The sequence below is a fragment of the Argopecten irradians genome, chromosome 12, assembly GCF_041381155.1.
Source record: "Argopecten irradians isolate NY chromosome 12, Ai_NY, whole genome shotgun sequence".
NCBI classification, from domain to species: domain Eukaryota; kingdom Metazoa; phylum Mollusca; class Bivalvia; order Pectinida; family Pectinidae; genus Argopecten; species Argopecten irradians.
Genome location: NC_091145.1, coordinates 14,773,977 through 14,793,035, shown reverse-complemented (window position 1 = coordinate 14,793,035; position 19,059 = coordinate 14,773,977). Strand labels below are relative to the sequence as shown.

The window sequence follows — 19,059 nt, the reverse complement described above, 5'->3', positions numbered from 1 at the left end:
TCTTTGTCAAGCGTGCGATTGACACGAGTGCATTAAAAGCCACGTACAAGATATTTACCTAGCATGGCGAACACCGGCAGGCAGGGGTCCTCTCGGACTGTATTATCCATAAGTGTACTTACAATCTTGTTTGCGTTTTGTTTGATCAATCTTGTACGTAGCCATGAACATGGTCATAGTCACGAACAACCTGAGGAAAACCCGTCATTTAAATATTCGAAGCAAGCAAACGTAGATGATCATGACCACACACATGGAGGCGATCGTGGACATGGTCACGCTCATTCAGATCATGGACACGGACATGCTCATGGCCACGCCCACGACTCCCCACCAGCATCCAACAAGAACAGAGAGACTGGCCTCATGCTGTGGGTACAGGCCATTGGGGCCACTTTCATCATTAGTATATCGCCCGTCTTCATCCTCTTGTTTATTCCATTAGAAAACACAAAGGAGAGTTCCCCGTTGTTAAAGGTTTTGTTGAGTTTTGCCTCTGGTGGTCTCCTTGGTGATGCATTCCTCCATCTTATCCCTCACGCTGTGTCGCCACACAGCCACGGTGATGACCATTCTCACAGCCACAGTCATGGCCACTCCCACGGCGAGGATGGTGGACACTCACACGACATGTCAATCGGTTTATGGGTACTTGCTGGAATTGTGGCTTTCCTCATTGTGGAGAAATTTGTACGGTATGTCAAAGGTGGACACTCACATTCCCATAGCCATGTAACTGTTGCCAAAAAAGAAACAAAAAAAGATGATTCCAAAACAGCTGATAGTGGAAAATCAAACAAGAAAGATGATAGTGTCAGCAAAAAAGACGACAAAAATTCAGGTATAAACATGTTTTAAAAAACGTTTAATGCAACAATTTATGCATATTTCATGGTATAATTTCTTAGGGTGTTCCGATTAATTGGGTTCGTCGAGTATTATTGGTTTGGGATGTTTGACCCATTTATCAAGTAAGAAATCTGTAATCAAGTTTCATCGGAAATTTCCAACATCATGATATACGAAAGTGTATAAATAACCGATCAGTAACACATGCAAGAAATGTCATAGAAAGCTTGGCGCAATCAATCGCTTGTGTGTGTTGTTACCTATATCATTTCAAATATCAAGCGTCTAAACGGATTGAAGAGTGCATACGCACTATGTAGTAATATAACATTCAGAGGAGTATGATTTTATTTCTCCTTTAACTTGATACGTACTGCACAAATAAGACTTGTTTATACACCAAATAAAAAAATAATCAATTTTAATTGATCATCGATTGGTTACACAAACTGATGATCGATATAAAAAAAATCTGCCAATTCCCAACACTAATGATTTCAGAATCTTTCAAATGCACTAAAAATCAAAAGAGTGTACAAATATAGTTTGGTCATGCTCTTGGGAAAGAAGATGACACATGTTGACCCATGTTGTGAAAACAAACATTCGATTTATTTTAATTAAAGATGCTCCACCACCAACAAAGCATAAATGATTCTCATTATTTGAACAATAATTAGTGTTTAATCATGTTTTATATGTGTCTAATTAACACAAAAAATAATATAAAATAATTTAGTTTGCTTTTGGTGCATGCACAATCAGTACTTCATTCCATATAGGACAAAGTGCCACAGATTTTTTTTTGGAAACAAATAATTATTTTGAGCTCACCTGCCCAAAGGGCAAGTGAGCTTATGCTATGGTGCAGCGTCCGTCGTCCGTCCGCCGTCCGGCCGTCCGGCATCAACTTTTCCATTTAAACAACTTCTTCTCCAAAACTTGGAGACCTAGACTCAGGAACTTTGACTTATAGCATGCTGGGATGAAGGGCTACAAAGTTTGTTCAAATGAATGACCTTGACCTTCTTTCAAGGCCACAGGGGTCAAATAGGTGAAAATCTTTAACAGACTTCTTCTTAATAACCAAGAGGCCTAGGGACCTGATATTGGGCCTGTGGCATGCTGGGATGAATGGCTACCAAGTTTGTTCAAATGAATGACCTTGACCCTCATTCAAGGTCACAGGGGTCAAATAGGCTAAAATCTTTAAATGACTTCTTCTTAATAAGCAAGAGGCCTAGGGACCTGATATTGGGCCTGTGGCATGCTGGGATCAAGGGCTACCAAGTTTGTTCAGATAAATGAGCTTGACCATCATTCAAGGTCACAGGGGTCAAATAGGCTAAAATCATTAAAAGACTTCTTCTTAATAACCAAGAGGGCTAGAGACCTGATATTGAGCATGTGGCATGCTGGGATAGAGGGCTACCAAGTTTGTTTGAATGAATGACCTTGACCTTCATTCAAGGTCAAAGGGGTCAGATAGGCTAAAATCTTTAAACAACTTCTTCTTAATAACCATGAAGGCTAGAGACCTGATATTGGACATGTGACATGTTGGGATGAAGCGCTACAAAGTTTGTTCAAATGAATGACCTTGACTTTCATTCAAGGTCACAGGGGTCAAATAGGCTAAAATCTTTAAACAACTTCTTCTTAATAACCATGAAGGCTAGAGACCTGATATTGGACATGTGACATGTTGGGATGAAGCGCTACAAAGTTGTTCAAATGAATGACCTTGACTTTCATTCAAGGTCACAGGGGTCAAATAGGCTAAAATCTTTAAACAACTTCTTCTTAAAACCAAAGGCTTCCTTATTAATGTGACATATGAAGCGCTACAAGTTTGTTCAAGAATGACCTAGAGACAAGTCACAGGGTCAAGGCTGATATTGGCTAGAGACCTGTGGACATGTGACATGTTGGGATGAAGCGCTACAAAGTTGTTCAAATGAATGACCTTGACTTCATTCAAGGTCACAGGGTCAAATAGGCTAAAATCTTTAAACAACTTCTTCTTAATAACATGAAGCTAGAGACCTGATATTGGACATGTGACATGTTGGGATGAAGCGCTACAAAGTTTGTTCAAATGAATGACCTTGACTTTCATTCAAGGTCACAGGGGTCAAATAGGCTAAAATCTTTAAACAACTTCTTCTTAATAACCATGAAGGCTAGAGACCTGATATTGGACATGTGACATGTTGGGATGAAGCGCTACAAAGTTTGTTCAAATGAATGACCTTGACTTTCATTCAAGGTCACAGGGGTCAAATAGGCTAAAATCTTTAAACAACTTCTTCTTAATAACCATGAAGGCTAGAGACCTGATATTGGACATGTGACATGTTGGGATGAAGCGCTACAAAGTTTGTTCAAATGAATGACCTTGACTTTCATTCAAGGTCACAGGGGTCAAATAGGCTAAAATCTTTAAAAGACTTCTTTTTAATAACCAAGAGGCAAAGAGGCCTCTAATGTGCTTAGGGATGATATAAATTCTTATTTACTCTATTTGTTTAGTATGAACCATGTATGATTACCAGATTGCAGAGAGCGATTCGGGCCCATTGGGGCCTTGTTTATATTTTTATCTTGAAGTAAAATTAGAAGCTCACACTTTTCAATGGTGGTAATGGTTTAAAGTAAGTTACTTTTGTATCTGAAGAAAAATACTAATTCGTCTTTAATAGAGAAAAAATACCATTTGTCAGCGGTGGAGCATCTTTGAATTATTTTAAAGATGTTTATAAGTGTAGTATTACAGGTAAGCTGATAACTTTTGTAGCTCACAAAAATGATCAAAACTCATTTTATATTCCCATTTTAAAAATCAAAAGCTGTTTCGGTTTAGGGAACCTTTAAAATCATAGTTTCTGTAATCAATATTCAAATTTTTATATCTGATATTTAAGTACAAGTACAAATGTTTTTAATGATTTTTTTTCCATCAGCACCTGAACCAGTTGAGGATATAAAGGTAGCTGGCTACCTCAACCTTGCTGCAGACTTTGCCCACAATTTTACTGACGGACTAGCTATTGGAGCTTCCTTTCTGATGGGCCGTAATCTTGGCATCATTACCACTATAACAATATTTTTACATGAAATTCCTCATGAAATAGGAGACTTTGCTATTCTTGTCCAGTCTGGCTGCACAAAGAGAAAGGTAACACTCATTAATTTGTAAAAAAAAAATATAATTTACTTTCTTGTTTCTTTTACCAGTAAAGAGTGTTTTATCTGTTGATTCAAGGTAATCAATGAGCTTCTATTACCTAATAAGTCTTTATCTTCGGCTTAGGAGGATGACCTTTGAACTTTAATAGATAATAGTCAGAAAACTTGTTTGATGTATATATTCATTTTTGTTTGGTCTACAGAATAACTGTTCCAATGGTCAATATACTTTGTGAATTCTATAAACCCTTTACCTCAGAGTTTTCATTATTTACTGATGTGGTACACTGGTTTTGGTCCAGTTTGCGCACTTTGCGGTACATAAAAGATCATGAGTTGTTTACTTTTAAGATTTATGTATAGCATCTTGGCTTTAGCTTCATAATATTGCAATAGGCACTCGTTGAAAAGGGGGAAGTTTGTTTACTGTATATGTGTCATTGATTGTTACACTGGGATTGTTTACCTGATTAATGATGTTTTGTTTACATGTATTTGTTATACATTCATGTCATTGATTTGTTTACCTGTATCAATGATATTTGTTTACATTCATGTCATTGATTTGTTTACCTGTATCAATGATGTTTGTTTACATTCATGTCATTGATTTGTTTACCTGTATCAATGATGTTTATTAACACGCATGTCATTGATTTGTTTACCTGTATCAATGATGTTTGTTGTTTACATTCATGTGATTGATTTGTTTACCTGTATAAATATTTGTTTACAGGCAATGATGCTGCAGTTCTCTACAGCTATTGGAGCCATGTTGGGGACAGTGTCCAGTCTGTTGGCCGAGGGCGTTGGAGAAGCTGCGACGGTCTGGATCCTCCCGTTCACAGCTGGTGGTTTTATTTACATCGCTACAGTCTCAGTTATACCAGAGCTTTTAGAGGACTCGTCTCTAGGCCAGTCTGTAAAGGAGATTATAGCTCTTCTAGTCGGTATATATATGATGGTTCTCATAGGCCAGTTTGAGTAAAGGGGAAAAGGCAGTGCAATAGTTATCACTGATGGATACAGTAACATGATTCCTGTCAAAATTAAATACTTTACGGTTGAAGGTCATTTTTGCTAAGGTATGATATTCTCCTAATTTCATGGGACATTGTCACATCATGAAAATTTAGTAATCAATTAGTGATAAGTGAAAAAATAAGAAATGAGTGACATAGGTCTTATGAACAGTGTATACCTCTGCCATGTAACAAAAAAAAATAATTTGTTTAATTGTGTTGTTAATAAAAATCCTGAAATTCTTGATCCATGGATATATCTTGCTGTATACATATGAAAATTAAACCTTATCAATCTTTTGATCAGCTATTTGTCTCTTGTTAATAACATTTAATTAACTAATCCTAGCAATTTAATTCATAGAGGAATTACAAATCCAAATTCAACAGTTGGTGACCTTTGCGCTGTTTGTTCATGAACTCAAGGCAAAGCTTTCAGTGGTCCAGAAATAAGTTTGTATTTCATAAGTTTAATTTTTCAAATTTCAAGATTTCAACAAGGACCAATGTTTTCATTATTGTTTTGTGCCATTGTTGCAGTATGTTTGGTATTATAGAGAGGGAGAGAGAGGGGGAGGCTCAGGGGAGAGACTGAGGGAGAGGGAATGGGGGGGGGGGGAGAGAGAGAGTTCTTGAATTAGTATTAATTAACAGATTTATTGTTGTGTGATGTTACTTTCTATAGTGTAAAGAAAGAGAATGGAATGTATGCTAATAGTTATAATGTATACACTGTAATATGTATTGAAGTATACATATCATGTGTGAGTGAAGTATAAAGAGGCTTAATTATCTTTGTTGTTAGTAGCCTCAGGTGAGGTATGACAATTCACATTCTTATTTGACTGAACTTCTCATTACACAGCTAAAGGCAACTACTCTGAAAATAAATTTGGTTCAAAGATGTTTGACCTTCAATAATAGTTAAATTTAGATGTTTAAAAGTTGTATCTTAATTGTTTAATTTATTTTTCATGTATAAATTTTTGACCTCTGTTACTCCTAGTGTTTGTCTACTGACAGTTTATATCAAAGTGGTAATCACCAAGCTGACTGATTCGGAATACTTAATTAATTGGATTATATTTCAGTTGGGTGGTTATGTGGTTGAATACAGTGATAATGTATAGCCTGATGACGAACACTCTCCACTTTTCCTGAATCTCTTTAAGTGATGGTATATCTCTGCATGGGGTACGATACCAAGTAATAAATAGATTACATGCTTTGTAAAATGTGAAGAGTACAACCACAGGGACTTGGCACAAATTTTTAACCAACAGTTTTTGTATATATGACATAGTATACTGTTGGTTAGAAATTCGTGCCAGGTCCCTGTGAGTACAACCTGCTGTATATCACTACTAGATGGACAACATCAGCCTAATTTACATCTGATAGCACTGGTATATAGTAGTCAGATTCACACACAAATCATTTTAAATTTGGTTTTAACTGTTCTTAAGTGTTAATTTGTATGGTGTTGTAGAGTGCATAAATAAATATGTTTTGGATGTGTGATGGTATTGATAAATGAATTTATCTCTGGTTGTGGGAAATAAAACGCTTTAATCTACTGTTATTTAAGTTATGTACTGGTGAAAGGGGAGAGATGTAAAGCATTAAATAGTCTTTCAGCCTTGTGCTGCTTGTGGAGAATTTGAAACAATATTGACTTCTTCTCAACACTACTGAATCAAATTCATTGTTCAGAACCACGATTTGGCCAATAGTCAACTAAAGTTGTTCTTTATATAATACCAACCTTCCAGAAACCTGAGGGGTAGGTCCAAAAGGGATAATATTTACTGAAAAAATCTTCTCAAGTTCCAGATAGGGTAAAACCTACCTACTGGGGTAATACTTTTCCTTGATGGCAGGTCATTCTGATTGATCAGAGTTACTTCCCTTTGTATGAGTCCACCAGCACTGCAGAGTTACTTCCCTTTGTATGAGTCCACCAGCACTGCAGAGTTACTTCCCTTTGTATGAGTCCACCAGCACTGCAGAGTTACTTCCCTTTGTATGAGTCCACCAGTACTGCAGAGTTACTTCCCTTTGTATGAGTCCACCAGCACCTCAGAGTTACTTTCCTTTGTATGAGTCCACCAGCACTGTAGAGTTACTTCCCTTTGTATGAGTCCACCAGCACTGCAGAGTTACTTCCCTTTGTATGAGTCCACCAGCACTGCAGAGTTACTTCCCTTTGTATGAGTCCACCAGCACTGCAGAGTTACTTCCCTTTGTATGAGTCCACCAGCACTGCAGAGTTACTTCCCTTTGTATGAGTCCACCAGCACTGCAGAGTTACTTCCCTTTGTATGAGTCCACCAGCACTGCAGAGTTACTTCCCTTTGTATGAGTCCACCACAGATGCAGAGTTACTTCCCTTTGTATGAGTCCACCAGCACTGCAGAGTTACTTCCCTTTGTATGAGTCCACCAGCACTGCAGTTACTTCCCTTTGTATGAGTCCACCAGCACTGCAGAGTTACTTCCCTTTGTATGAGTCCACCAGCACTGCAGAGTTACTTCCCTTTGTATGAGTCCACCGGCACTGCAGAGTTACTTCCCTTTGTATGAGTCCACCAGCACTGCAGAGTTACTTCCCTTTGTATGAGTCCACCAGCACTGCAGAGTTACTTCCCTTTGTATGAGTCCACCAGCACTGCAGAGTTACTTCCCTTTGTATGAGTCCACCAGCACTGCAGAGTTACTTCCCTTTGTATGAGTCCACCAGCACTGCAGAGTTACTTCCCTTTGTATGAGTCCACCAGCACTGCAGAGTTACTTCCCTTTGTATGAGTCCACCAGCACTGTAGAGTTACTTCCCTTTGTATGAGTCCACCAGCACTGCAGAGTTACCCTGATAGATCAGAATAGGTCATACCAACAAAAGTGTGAACAGCAGGACCCTGGGTATCGGGTGTCCCTCGAGGGAGGGGTAAAGGCTTATTGTACATTTATATAGAGAAGACATTGTTGGTTCCTCTATTGATAGTAGTTTGATTTGAAACAATTTGTATCAAATGTCCCACTGCCAAAACAAGTCACAATTAATAAGGACTTTGTAACTGAAAGGCCCTTGTTATCTTTATAGTGATTTCACACTATCTGAAATCTCATATGTAGACATGTCATCAAGCCCGTGTAAAATGCAAATTTCCAACATCAGCATCACTTTCTGATAGCGTGAGAAGTTTTGATGACACTAAATTGGGTACAGCACTTCTTGTATAGTCTATATACATTAACACATAAAACAATAATAGTGTGACAATAAAAATATAAAGAACGTGAAACCAAAGAAGCATTTTAAAGAATGTGTCATATTAATTTATATAAGGTTCATTATCATTGTAACAAACAAAGTAACATGTGTTACTACATCCTTGATATCCAGGGGTTACTATCACTGACATTATATACACCCCTGAACTATCACATAGTAAAACCGGATGTTCAGTTCAGGAGAAAAAAACTGAATTGTTACATATATTCTGCTGTACTACAAGTCTTGGTAATAAATGAAGTTACATAAAGGTACATACATTGAATAAATGATGAAGAAAAAATACTATTGTGTTGTTTTTATATGACGAATTCTCCGTCTTGTTATCCCACCATCATCAGATGGTGGCTATTCGTGTCGCCTTTTGTCCATAATTTGTTGTACGTCCATCCTTCGTCCGTTGACAATTCTTGTTAGCGCTATTTCTCAGAAAGCACTGAAGGGATCTTTCTCAAATTTCATATGTACTCTATAGGTTTCCCTAGGGTCCTATTTGTGCATATTTCATTTTGGGGCCGATCAGTCAACAAGATGCCCGATAGGTAGCCATCTTTGATTTTGATATTTTAAGTTTGTTACTGCTATTTCTCAAAAAGTACTAAAGGGATCCAAATGCCCGCCATCTTGGATTTTGGTTGGTCAAAATCCGTCAATAATTGCAAGTGTTACAGGACTTCATTCAAAATTTGCTATTTAAAATTCCCGGTAAAATCAAAGTTGTTGAATACACTGCCACTAGGAGCGCTAGTATCTGCGAGCAATTTTTAAGCCAATCATATTGAGGAAGTTGACTGAAAGAGAATTTTGCAACCACGATCACAATGGCGAGGTGACCCTTGCCAAAAATCCATGGTTTCCGTTCGATAACTTTAGTGTTTATTGTCCAATTTCAACCAAATTTGGTATATTGCCTTATATCAATGAGATCTTAGATGGGTTCGATACTGGTCAAAATCCATTAATATTTGCAAGAGTTAGGGACTTGATAACTTCACCTACTTATTAACAATATTTTCAACCACAGGGACCTGGCACGAAATTTTTTAACCAATACTGTAATATACATATATATATTATAGTATCAAGGGTATGAACTCGGCGGTCGAGAAAAACAGACCTATTTTTTTAAACCCGTACTTTGTAGAAACTCCATTTAAACATCGTTTAGCTCACATACTTTAACCGTCACCGCCATGTTCATTTGTTCTTCGGAACGCTTCTTGAGTTTACACACAAGCACAACATAACGTAATTTGCATAATGTAGTCACGATATGTGTAGTTGAGAAGCGTTCCGAGAGAAAAATGAACATGGCGGTGACGGTTATTTGTTCTTCGGAACGCTTCTTGAGTTTACACACAAGCACAACATAACGTAATTTGCATAATGTAGTCACGATATGTGTAGTCGAGAAGCGTTCCGAGAGAAAAATGAACATGGCGGTGACGGTTAAAGTAAGTGAGCTACACGATGTTTAAATGGAGTTTCTACAAAGTACGGGTAATGACACCTCCAAAGGAGATTGTGGATGAACACAGTTCTGGGTACTGTTTACCACCTCAAGCGTAGATTTTGTGATTTTGGCTTGGTTTTTGAGGTACCCATTAGAGCCGAGACGACATTTCGACCGGACAGGGTTGCATATTTTTCGTAAATTTCCCAATTCATCAAGCCATAACTTCGTCAATACTTGGCAAATTTTGTTCATCAAGCACTCAATGGAAAGATAAATTATTTCTCTTTAAGGTAAGAAATCCGTCAATGTTGTATATCATATTTATTAAAATGATCACGGTTTTAAAAAAATAGGTGCGTTTTTCTCGACCGCCGAGTTTATACCCTTGATACTATAATATATATATATATATACTATTGGATAAAAATTTTCGTGCCAGGTCCCTGTGTTTTCAACTGTAAATAACTATTTTTTGTGATGCGTTCAGGCAACACATCCACTTCCGTGGAATTCTTGTTTAGTTACATGTATGAAGTTCTCAATGTCCGAAAAATATCATAAGTGCAAAGGGCAATAACTCTGTCAGTTACACTGAAATCAATCTGATTTTCAATCTCGTTGAGATCTTTCCACTGTGAGTCTACATTCAAAGTTTCATTAAGCTCTGTTTATATTAACTCACGATGTTCACAAGGATTTATATTAACCGATGACGTACAGCACATGTCACACCACGACGTACAAAAGACTATAGCAATAGGTCACCATAACCTGTTTATATAAAACAAACTGATAAGAATTTACTGTTGTTGATGATTTATTAAAAAATTGTGATTTATGAAAAAATAGAGATCAGACATAGTGTAGACATGAATTTCTGTATAAACGTGTAAAACACTCCTCAGCTACAACCAAATCAAACAGGAATGTCAAGTAGTAAGGTTCTGGTAAACAATGCATATAGTAATTACATACATCATATCATATACATATTTGATATGAGAATTTCATCCTGACCTTTCATTCACTCCTGGTATAAAACAATATTAAAGAAACGTGGTCTTTTTTTAATTTATAAACAATAGATAGCTGTACAGACTAATTAGGTAATTATAAAATAGAACTGTCTTTGAGCAGGCCAATTTAAATTCAGATCATTTATCTAAAACAAAGAAATGATGGTTAATCATTTCCAGAGAAAGGGGCATAACTCTGAAAATATTGGAAGTAAAGTATATCTTTATAACACTGATCTACACTGTGTATAAGCATTATTGCCACCAAGTTCCGTTGAAATTCCTCCAGTTAGTTAGGAGAGTTAGTTGGACGATCATTTTGTAACCAAGGGGCATAACTCTAAATTAAGTGGCAGTATTTTGTTCTGATATTGATCACACACTTCTACACTGTATGAGTAGTTTGTCAATCATTGTATACATGCAGTATACCCTCCTAACTTCATTGCAAGGATGTGGAACTACACTCAATATACGACTGAACACTTAAAGATGCTCCACCGCTGACAAATGGTATTTTTTCACTATCAGAAACAGGAGCAGACGATTTAGTATTTTTCTTCAGTTACAAAAGTTACTTACTTTACACCATTACCACCATTGAAAAGTTTGAGCTTCCAATTTTACTTAAGTTAAAAATATGAAAAATAATTAATTGTATCCCAAAATCCGTGTCACTATAGCCTATATAGAATGAAGTACTGATTGCGCATGCAGCAAAGGTGAAACAAATTATTTTATATTATTTTTTGTGTTAATTAGACACATATCTATACGAATAAACACCAATTATTGTTCAAATGATGAATATCATTTATACTCTGTCGGCGGTGGAGCATCTTCAACAGGAGGATCTGCACCATACCACACTGTCCTCATATCCTGTTCTCCCTGGCTACACGTCATCTCTGGTACAATTTGAGTAAGATGACCAAGCAATGCAAAGCCAGGTTATTTCTAACAGTGTACAGCTATATACTTTACAAATCATTTTGACATGGAAATCTCATCAAACTAGTAAATATATTTTTTTTTACAATTTTATCATAAACTTCAATGCAAATAAAAATCTTTGTCGACTATCTACATAATAATAATAATTTATAATGAGTTTACATATTATCTATGGACTTACCCTGGACATGTGTACACATATTCACATAAATAATTCTAGGCAGTAGAGTTAAACAAGAGGCCCATGAGGCCTTTGAAGGTCACCTGAGTATTGCTTTACCTTGGTATTAAAAAATGTCAAGTCAGGACCATCATGAACGTTTACATGTAGTATCTAATTACTATCCAATAAAATGGTTTGTGGACTAAATAAAGTTTACCATCTCCCCAAGGGTGAGACATCCAGAACCCCAGATTTATTTAAATCAATTTTGTTTGAAAAGACTTGTGAGTTTTCTATATGTGAAGGGAATTATTTATTGACTTTGAGAAGAGGATTTTTGAAGCTTAAATGGTTACATAATGTAAAACCTATTTGGCCCTGCCCCTCAGACCCCTGGGTGCACATGTCAGTCAGGGAAATTTTGTCAACAAAGTTCCACCACCAACCCATAATAATAATTATGACAATATTTGACTCATTTCCTATTACAAATGAACAAATAATGCTCAAAAATGCGTTTTCCCTATATAAACTATAGTAAACTTGCCCCCCTACCCAGGGGGAACGGGAGACCCCAGGGTCATATCATTCACAATTTTTGTAAAGTACCTTAAGACCTTTCCATCTATGAAAAGTCCTTGATTCTACCATTTCTAGATTTTCAGAAGATTTTTGAAGTTTTAGCCTATTTGAGCCCTTTTGGCCCCACCCGGAAGGCCCCTGGGGGTCAGTCATAGATAAAAATTGTTAATAGGATTCAATGGCCATCTGATAGTGATAATTATGACAACCTTTGACTCATTTCCTATAACAAATGACCACTGTACATGTATATAATGCTCACAATTAGTACCTTACAAGACATGCAAGACCTTTCCATCTATGAAGAGTACTTGATTCTACCATTTCTAGAATTTCAGGAGAAGATTTTTGAAGTTTTAGCCTATTTGACTCCTTTTGGTCCCATCCATCAGGTCCCTGTGGGGCTGGCCCTGACCATATAATTCACAATTTTGCTTGACCTTTAGTCATGGAAGGTTTCTGCAAAATTTCAATGAATTTGGTTCAGTGGTATTGGAGAAGAAGTTGAAAATGTAAATTGTTTATTGTCATACAACGGACGATGCAAGATGACGGACAAAAGACGATTAGAATATATAGGTCACTTGAGACTTATTCTCAGGTGACCTAAAAACAATTTCTAAACTATCATATATTATGATAGTGTCATAAAATTTACTAGAAAGATATGTCAGTCACATCATTCATACACAAATAAGTTTGGTGTTGAGAAAAATATACTTTCAACCTTGTCAATGACATATAACATTCATACCTGACCTCACCCACAACCGTGAACTAGTATTTTTCCTCAATAACAAAAACTACACTTACTTGACACTCATCATCTTTATCAGTGGGTAACTTATAAGGTTGACATGGTTTTTTCTAGGGTCAAATATTGAAGTCGGAAGTCCATTGCATCATATGCAATTTATTGATGTTGATAAAAACCACATTTGTATGGTAAATTTTGTGATTGTTGAGTGATATTTCAAATTCTTTCATTACAAATTAACATACACCCATACATGAACATCTATATATTAAATTTTGTTGGAAGTTAATTGTACATCAGTTGTAAAATAATTCTCATATTAACAGAGATCCCAGAAGGATCGTGGCGCCCACCAATGAATGATCTATGTCTGACATATAACAGAAGGATCGTGGTGCCCACCAATGAATGATCTATGTCTGACATATAACAGAACCAATGATGATCTATGTCTGACATATAACGAGGGATCTGGCGCCCACCAATGAATGATCTATGTCTGACATATAACAGAGGGATCGTGGCGCCCACCAATGAATGATCTATGTCTGACATATAACAGAGGGATCGTGGCGCCCACCAATGAATGATCTATGTCTGACATATAACAGAGGGATCGTGGCGCCCACCAATGAATGATCTATGTCTGACATATAACAGAGGGATCGTGGCGCCCACCAATGAATGATCTATGTCTGACATATAACAGAGGGATCGTGGCGCCCACCAATGAATGATCTATGTCTGACATATAACAGAGGGATCGTGGCGCCCACCAATGAATGATCTATGTCTGACATATAAACAGAAGGATCGTGGCGCCCACCAATGAATGATCTATGTCTGACATATAACAGAGGGATCGTGGCGCCCACCAATGAATGATCTATGTCTGACATATAACAGAGGGATCGTGGTGCCCACCAATGAATGATCTATGTCTGACATATAACAGAGGGATCGTGGTGCCCACCAATGAATGATCTATGTCTGACATATAACAGAGGGATCGTGGTGCCCACCAATGAATGATCTATGTCTGACATATAACTGAAGGGATCGTGGCGCCCACCAATGAATGATCTATGTCTGACATATAACAGAGGGATCGTGGCGCCCACCAATGAATGATCTATGTCTGACATATAACAGAAGGATCGTGGCGCCCACCAATGAATGATCTATGTCTGACATATAACAGAGGGATCGTGGCGCCCACCAATGAATGATCTATGTCTGACATATAACAGAGGGATCGTGGCGCCCACCAATGAATGATCTATGTCTGACATATAACAGAGGGATCGTGGCGCCCACCAATGAATGATCTATGTCTGACATATAAACAGAAGGATCGTGGCACCCACCAATGAATGATCTATGTCTGACATATAACAGAGGGATCGTGGCGCCCACCAATGAATGATCTATGTCTGACATATAACAGAGGGATCGTGGCGCCCACCAATGAATGATCTATGTCTGACATATAACAGAAGGATCGTGGCGCCCACCAATGAATGATCTATGTCTGACATATAACAGAGGGATCGTGGTGCCCACCAATGAATGATCTATGTCTGACATATAACAGAGGGATCGTGGCGCCCACCAATGAATGATCTATGTCTGACATATAACAGAGGGATCGTGGCGCCCACCAATGAATGATCTATGTCTGACATATAACAGAAGGATCGTGGCGCCCACCAATGAATGATCTATGTCTGACATATAACAGAGGGATCGTGGCGCCCACCAATGAATGATCTATGTCTGACATATAACAGAAGGATCGTGGCGCCCACCAATGAATGATCTATGTCTGACATATAACAGAGGGATCGTGGCGCCCACCAATGAATGATCTATGTCTGACATATAACAGAGGGATCGTGGCGCCCACCAATGAATGATCTATGTCTGACATATAACAGAGGGATCGTGGCGCCCACCAATGAATGATCTATGTCTGACATATAACAGAGGGATCGTGGCGCCCACCAATGAATGATCTATGTCTGACATATAACAGAGGGATCGTGGCGCCCACCAATGAATGATCTATGTCTGACATATAACAGAGGGATCGTGGCGCCCACCAATGAATGATCTATGTCTGACATATAACAGAGGGATCGTGGTGCCCACCAATGAATGATCTATGTCTGACATATAACAGAGGGATCGTGGCGCCCACCAATGAATGATCTATGTCTGACATATAACAGAGGGATCGTGGCGCCCACAATGAATGATCTATGTGACTATAACAGAGGGATCGTGGCGCCACCAATCTATGTCTGACATATAACAGAGGGATCGTGGCGCCCACCAATGAATGATCTATGTCTGACATATAACAGAGGGATCGTGGCGCCCACCAATGAATGATCTATGTCTGACATATAACAGAGGGATCGTGGCGCCCACCAATGAATGATCTATGTCTGACATATAACAGAGGGATCGTGGCGCCCACCAATGAATGATCTATGTCTGACATATAACAGAAGGATCGTGGCGCCCACCAATGAATGATCTATGTCTGACATATAACAGAAGGATCGTGGCGCCCACCAATGAATGATCTATGTCTGACATATAACAGAGGGATCGTGGCGCCCACCAATGAATGATCTATGTCTGACATATAACAGAAGGGATCGTGGCGCCCACCAATGAATGATCTATGTCTGACATATAACAGAGGATCGTGGCGCCCACCAATGAATGATCTATGTCTGACATATAACAGAGGGATCGTGGCGCCCACCAATGAATGATCTATGTCTGACATATAACAGAGGGATCGTGGCGCCCACCAATGAATGATCTATGTCTGACATATAACAGAGGATCGTGGCGCCCACCAATGAATGATCTATGTCTGACATATAACAGAGGGATCGTGGCACCCACCAATGAATGATCTATGTCTGACATATAACAGAGGGATCGTGGCGCCCACCAATGAATGATCTATGTCTGACATATAACAGAGGGATCGTGGCGCCCACCAATGAATGATCTATGTCTGACATATAACAGAGGGATCGTGGCGCCCACCAATGAATGATCTATGTCTGACATATAACAGAGGGATCGTGGCGCCCACCAATGAATGATCTATGTCTGACATATAACAGAGGGATCGTGGCGCCCACCAATGAATGATCTATGTCTGACATATAACAGAGAGGATCGTGGCGCCCACCAATGAATGATCTATGTCTGACATATAACAGAGGGATCGTGGCGCCCACCAATGAATGATCTATGTCTGACATATAACAGAGGGATCGTGGCACCCACCAATGAATGATCTATGTCTGACATATAACAGAGGGATCGTGGCGCCCACCAATGAATGATCTATGTCTGACATATAACAGAGGGATCGTGGCGCCCACCAATGAATGATCTATGTCTGACATATAACAGAGGGATCGTGGCGCCCACCAATGAATGATCTATGTCTGACATATAACAGAGGGATCGTGGCGCCCACCAATGAATGATCTATGTCTGACATATAACAGAGGGATCGTGGCGCCCACCAATGAATGATCTATGTCTGACATATAACAGAGGGATCTTGGCGCCCACCATGAATGATCTATGTCTGACATATAACAGAGGGATCGTGGCGCCCACCAATGAATGATCTATGTCTGACATATAACAGAGGGATCGTGGCGCCCACCAATGAATGATCTATGTCTGACATATAACAGAGGGATCGTGGCGCCCACCAATGAATGATCTATGTCTGACATATAACAGAGGGATCGTGGCGCCCACCAATGAATGATCTATGTCTGACATATAACAGAAGGATCGTGGCGCCCACCAATGAATGATCTATGTCTGACATATAACAGAGGGATCGTGGCGCCCACCAATGAATGATCTATGTCTGACATATAACAGAGGGATCTTGGCGCCCACCATTGAATGATCTATGTCTGACATATAACAGAGGGATCGTGGCGCCCACCACCAATGAATGATCTATGTCTGACATATAACAGAGGGATCGTGGCGCCCACCAATGAATGATCTATGTCTGACATATAACAGAGGGATCGTGGCGCCCACCAATGAATGATCTATGTCTGACATATAACAGAGGGATCGTGGCGCCCACCAATGAATGATCTATGTCTGACATATAACAGAGGGATCGTGGCGCCCACCAATGAATGATCTATGTCTGACATATAACAGAGGGATCTTGGCGCCCACCAATGAATGATCTATGTCTGACATATAACAGAGGGATCGTGGCGCCCACCAATGAATGATCTATGTCTGACATATAACAGAGGATCGTGGCGCCCACCAATGAATGATCTATGTCTGACATATAACAGAGGGATCGTGGCGCCCACCAATGAATGATCTATGTCTGACATATAACAGAGGGATCGTGGCGCCCACCAATGAATGATCTATGTCTGACATATAACAGAGGGATCGTGGCGCCCACCAATGAATGATCTATGTCTGACATATAACAGAGGGATCGTGGCGCCCACCAATGAATGATCTATGTCTGACATATAACAGAAGGATCGTGGCGCCCACCAATGAATGATCTATGTCTGACATATAACAGAGGGATCGTGGCGCCCACCAATGAATGATCTATGTCTGACATATAACAGAAGGATCGTGGCGCCCACCAATGAATGATCTATGTCTGACATATAACAGAGGGATCGTGGCGCCCACCAATGAATGATCTATGTCTGACATATAACAGAGGGATCTTGGCGCCCACCAATGAATGATCTATGTCTGACATATAACAGAGGGATCGTGGCGCCCACCAATGAATGATCTATGTCTGACATATAACAGAGGGATCGTGGCGCCCCACCAATGAATGATCTATGTCTGACATATAACAGAGGGATCGTGGCGCCCACCAATGAATGATCTATGTCTGACATATAACAGAGGGATCGTGGCGCCCACCAATGAATGATCTATGTCTGACATATAACAGAGGGATCGTGGCGCCCACCAATGAATGATCTATGTCTGACATATAACAGAGGGATCGTGGGCGCCCACCAATGAATGATCTATGTCTGACATATAACAGAGGGATCGTGGCGCCCACCAATGAATGATCTATGTCTGACATATAACAGAGGGATCGTGGCGCCCACCAATGAATGATCTATGTCTGACATATAACAGAGGGATCGTGGCGCCCACCAATGAATGATCTATGTCTGACATATAACAGAAGGATCGTGGCGCCCACCAATGAATGATCTATGTCTGACATATAACAGAGGGATCGTGGCGCCCACCAATGAATGATCTATGTCTGACATATAACTGAGGGATCGTGGCGCCCACCAATGAATGATCTATGTCTGACATATAACAGAGGATCGTGGCGCCCACCATGAATGATCTATGTCTGACATATAACAAGGATCGTGGCGCCCACCAATGAATGATCTATGTCTGACATATAACAGAGGATCGTGGCGCCCACCAATGAATGATCTATGTCTGACATATAACAGAAGGATCGTGGCGCCCACCAATGAATGATCTATGTCTGACATATAACAGAGGGATCGTGGCGCCCACCAATGAATGATCTATGTCTGACATATAACAGAGGGATCGTGGCGCCCACCAATGAATGATCTATGTCTGACATATAACAGAGGGATCGTGGCGCCCACCAATGAATGATCTATGTCTGACATATAACAGAGGGATCTTGGCGCCCACCAATGAATGATCTATGT

General features: G+C 39.4%; 1 protein-coding gene across 1 annotated transcript; it reads left to right on the top strand.

The window, feature by feature from the left end:
- The first annotated feature begins 7 nt into the window (after positions 1-7).
- On the top strand, positions 8-8,636 carry LOC138335970 (zinc transporter Slc39a7-like). Its single transcript, XM_069285197.1, has 3 exons — positions 8-841; positions 3,813-4,027; positions 4,775-8,636. The coding sequence occupies exons 1-3, from the start codon at positions 64-66 to the stop codon at positions 5,024-5,026; spliced, it is 1,245 nt and encodes a 414-aa protein (XP_069141298.1). The 5' UTR covers positions 8-63; the 3' UTR covers positions 5,027-8,636.
- Positions 8,637-19,059: the final 10,423 nt, after the last annotated feature.